The following is a 3798-nucleotide window of genomic DNA, read 5'->3' on the forward strand; positions in this document are numbered from 1 at the left end:
GTCTCCGCTACGGAGGTTGGCAATCATCATAGCTATTTTAATTTTTGAGGCAGTAGCTCTAAATAGTTGTTTCGAGCTGCATCCAAACCACTCTCTCAGGTTCTTCAACCATGAAATTCGTCTTCTTCCGATGCTTCTTCTGCCATCTATCTTTCCCTGCATTATGAGTCGTAGGATACCATACTTCTCGCCCCGCATCACATGTCCGAGATACTGTAGCTTCTTTTCTTTAATTGTAAGTTCAACTTCCTTTTCTTTACCTATTCTTCTCAGTACTTCATTGTTTGTAACTCTATCTACCCAGGAAACCCTCATAATTTTTCTATAGGTCCACATTTCAAAGGCGTTAAGTCGTCTCATTGTCTCTACATTTAACGTCCATGATTCCACTCCATAGTATAGAACACTGTAGACGTAACATTTTGTTAGGCGTACTTTAAGAGCTAATGTTAAATCTTTGCTACATAGGACCTTTTTCATTTTTATAAAATTAGAACGTGCTTTTTCGATTCTGACTTTTATTTCTGCAGTGTAGTCATTATTTTCTGTTATAAGTGTTCCTAGGTAAGTGTACTTTTTTACTCTTTCGATCTGCTGGCCCTCTACTATCAAGATTTCGTTAGTATTATGGTTGTTTTTACTAATTTTCATAAACTTCGTCTTTTTGATATTGAGAGAGAGTCCGTACTCCCTACTACACCTTACTATTTTACTCATGAGTCTAAGATTGTACTTCTAAGATACCGTAAAATGAGGTGGATTTATGACAGCCAGGTGAATTTGTGACAGTACGTAGTACCCCCACTAAATCCGATGTAGAGTCCATACTTACCGACTGAACGCGCCGCAGTTGTTTTCATTGGCCTTGTATAAGTGTGTGTTGATTATTGGCCATATTAAAGTTTTTAAAACAAGTAGCTAGATCGTGTGTGTAATTTAAATAAAAGTAAGTATTTTAGAATTTTTACTTTGTTGGTGTACTTTCATTTGTAGAGCTCCAACTGTTTCATGTAGCCAGAATTTATAATATGTACAAAGTACGTTATAGTTTAGGTTATGTTGTCATGCATACACTGTTTAAAAATTTCAACTAATTAACCAGTGTCGTCACCTTAAATAAAAGTTCGACAAAACATGAGATGACTTTGTGACACAATTTATAACAGATTTGACAAATATGAGGTGAGGTTGTGACATTGTTTTTTTACATTTTATTATTATCTTTTAGGTAAGTAGCAATGCCCCGAAAATACCAGAGGCTACCGGGAACTCGTCAATACAAAAATTATTCTGACGCGACGTTGCAAGAAGCTCTTCACAGTATACGAGCGAAAACACTTAGCATACGGGATGCTGCGGAAAGGTATGAATATGTCTTAACAAAAATGTTTTCCTAAAAATTACCTGCTAAACCTTTTAGATACGGAATTCACCGCAATACGCTGTTTCACAAACTCCATAACCGACATAGCCGTCCTTCTGGTGGACAAACAGCTCTAGAAAAGGAAGAAGAGGAGTCAATTATTGCACACGTAATTGCTATATCAACTTTTGGTTTCCCCGTGACAGCCCATGATCTGCGATATATTGTGAAGACATACCTAGATAAGAGGGGCAAGAATGTAAAATGTTTCAAAGATAATTTTCCAGGAAAAGAATGGGTGACATCATTTCTGTCTAGACATAAGAATATATTGGTTAATCGAGTTGCTACAAACATAAGCGTTTCAAGGGCTGCAGTAAACCGTGAAACTATAAATAGTTTTTTCGATAATCTCGAAAGAGAGTTAGAGAATGTCCCTCCATCAAATCTCTGGAATTATGATGAGACGAATCTTTCTGACGATCCTGGTGCATCTAAAGTTATTATACGACGAGGCACAAAGTATCCTGAGCAAATACGCAACTCAACAAAGGCGTGCACTTCATTAATGCTGGCTGGAAATGCAGCTGGAAAAGTTGCACCAGTTTATGTTGTATACAAGTCTGAAAAACTGTGGCAAACTTGGATGGAGAATGGACCTGAAAATGCTAGGTACAGCAGAAGCAGATCCGGCTGGTTTGATTACCAATGCTTCGAAGATTGGTTTGTTAACCTGATGCTGCCAATACTTAAAAGACAAGAAGGCAAAAAAGTCCTGCTAGGTGACAATTTGAGTTCACATTTGAATATCGAAGTGATTAGACAGTGTGAAAACAACAATATATCCCTTATAGCATTGCCTCCACATGCAACATACCTTTTGCAACCATTAGACGTTGCTTTCTTTCGGCCAATGAAAGGTAGGTGGAGAGCAATTCTACATGAATGGAAAGACAGTATGATTGGTAGCAGATGTGGAACAATACCAAAAGACCAATTTCCAGCTTTGTTAAAGAAATTGATGGTCTCCATGAATGACAGGGGAGCTGTGGGAGAAGAAGATGCCACCACTGTGATAGAGAAAGATGCCGCCGCTGTGGAAGAAGAAGAGGCCACCACTGTAGGAGAGAAAGATGCCACCGCTGTAGCAAAGGAAGAAGTAGATAAGCCAAATATAGCGGACTACGTCATTATCCAATACGAGGGGTCTATGTTTCCAGGAGTGGTCACTGGAGTGGAAAAGCAAGGTGTGAATGTCAGCTCCATGGAGAAATGTGGAAGATTTTGGAAGTGGCCAGACCGGGAAGACCAGCTTATGTACGAATTTGCTGATGTTATACAAGCATGCTATGGCATGCTGGACGAGCCATACAGTCTGTAGTCAACACCCCGAAGTATGAGCGGGAACACAAAGCGTACCAATACTCATACGCTTATGAAACGCACCTGGCGGATCATAAGGGCCTTCACATTTTACTCTTCTTCAACTTGTCTTGAGTGAAATGTCTTTAATCTTTTCTATCAGCCTCTCTTGGCTAACTCTTGTTTTTTTCCGACCCCGAATGGCGATTAGGTTTCCGAGGGCAGACGGGTCACTATATTTCTTTCTACTACAGATTCTTCCCATATACACCTTTTTCCCTCCCCATCTTACCCAACAAAATATGGAGAAAACCAGATGCAAAAAATCCGTAAGTTAAGGTGGAAGCTATCGTGCTAAAAACTGAATGGTCGCACGTCACGCGGCCGCTAACGATGCTCTTGGGACACCGGGCGAAATCCCATTGAAAATTAGCCTTGTTCCTGTACGCGGGGCTCTACAGGAATCGACAACGATCCCCAGCTACTCGTGGGAATAAATATGAATACTCACCAACATGCAAGGCAAGCACGGTGTTTAAATGCCACAAACCCGACCAGTGTAAACCAACCCTATTCAAAGTGCGTCAAAAATATAAACCTCAACATCGCCACATATAATGCTCGGTCACTCTCTACCGAAGAAAGGTTCGAAGAAATGGAGGAAGAACTTTCAAAAGTGAATTGGGATATTGTGGGTATCAGCGAAGTTAGAAAAAAAGGAGAGAATCTTATCTCACTCCCATCAGGCCATCTGTGGTACTACAAAGGAGAAGAGGAATCGACAGTCGGAGGAGTCGGCTTCTTTGTTCACAAAAGAATTGCGAACAGAATTGTGTCAATAAACCAAATATCAACAAGGGTGGTCTACTTAAACATCAAAATGAGCACCAGATATATCCTAAAGTTCATTCAAGTATACGCACCTACTACAGGCCATTCAGATGAAGAAGTCCAAATATTCTACGAACAAATATCCTGTGCAATCAAGGAAAATCCTGGCCACTTCTTAATAATAGGCGGTGATTTCAACGCCAAAATAGGTACCAAGGAAGACCCCTCTGAAATAATATTGG

At 40.0% G+C, this 3798-nt stretch overlaps 1 protein-coding gene across 1 annotated transcript; it reads left to right on the forward strand.

Moving 5' to 3' along the window:
* The first annotated feature begins 761 nt into the window (after positions 1-761).
* On the forward strand, positions 762-2757 carry LOC126878548 (uncharacterized). Its single transcript, XM_050641322.1, has 2 exons — positions 762-1363; positions 1421-2757. The coding sequence occupies exons 1-2, from the start codon at positions 1239-1241 to the stop codon at positions 2742-2744; spliced, it is 1449 nt and encodes a 482-aa protein (XP_050497279.1). The 5' UTR covers positions 762-1238; the 3' UTR covers positions 2745-2757.
* The last annotated feature ends 1041 nt before the right edge of the window (positions 2758-3798 follow it).

Source organism: Diabrotica virgifera, chromosome 10 (genome assembly GCF_917563875.1).
Source record: "Diabrotica virgifera virgifera chromosome 10, PGI_DIABVI_V3a".
NCBI classification, from domain to species: domain Eukaryota; kingdom Metazoa; phylum Arthropoda; class Insecta; order Coleoptera; family Chrysomelidae; genus Diabrotica; species Diabrotica virgifera.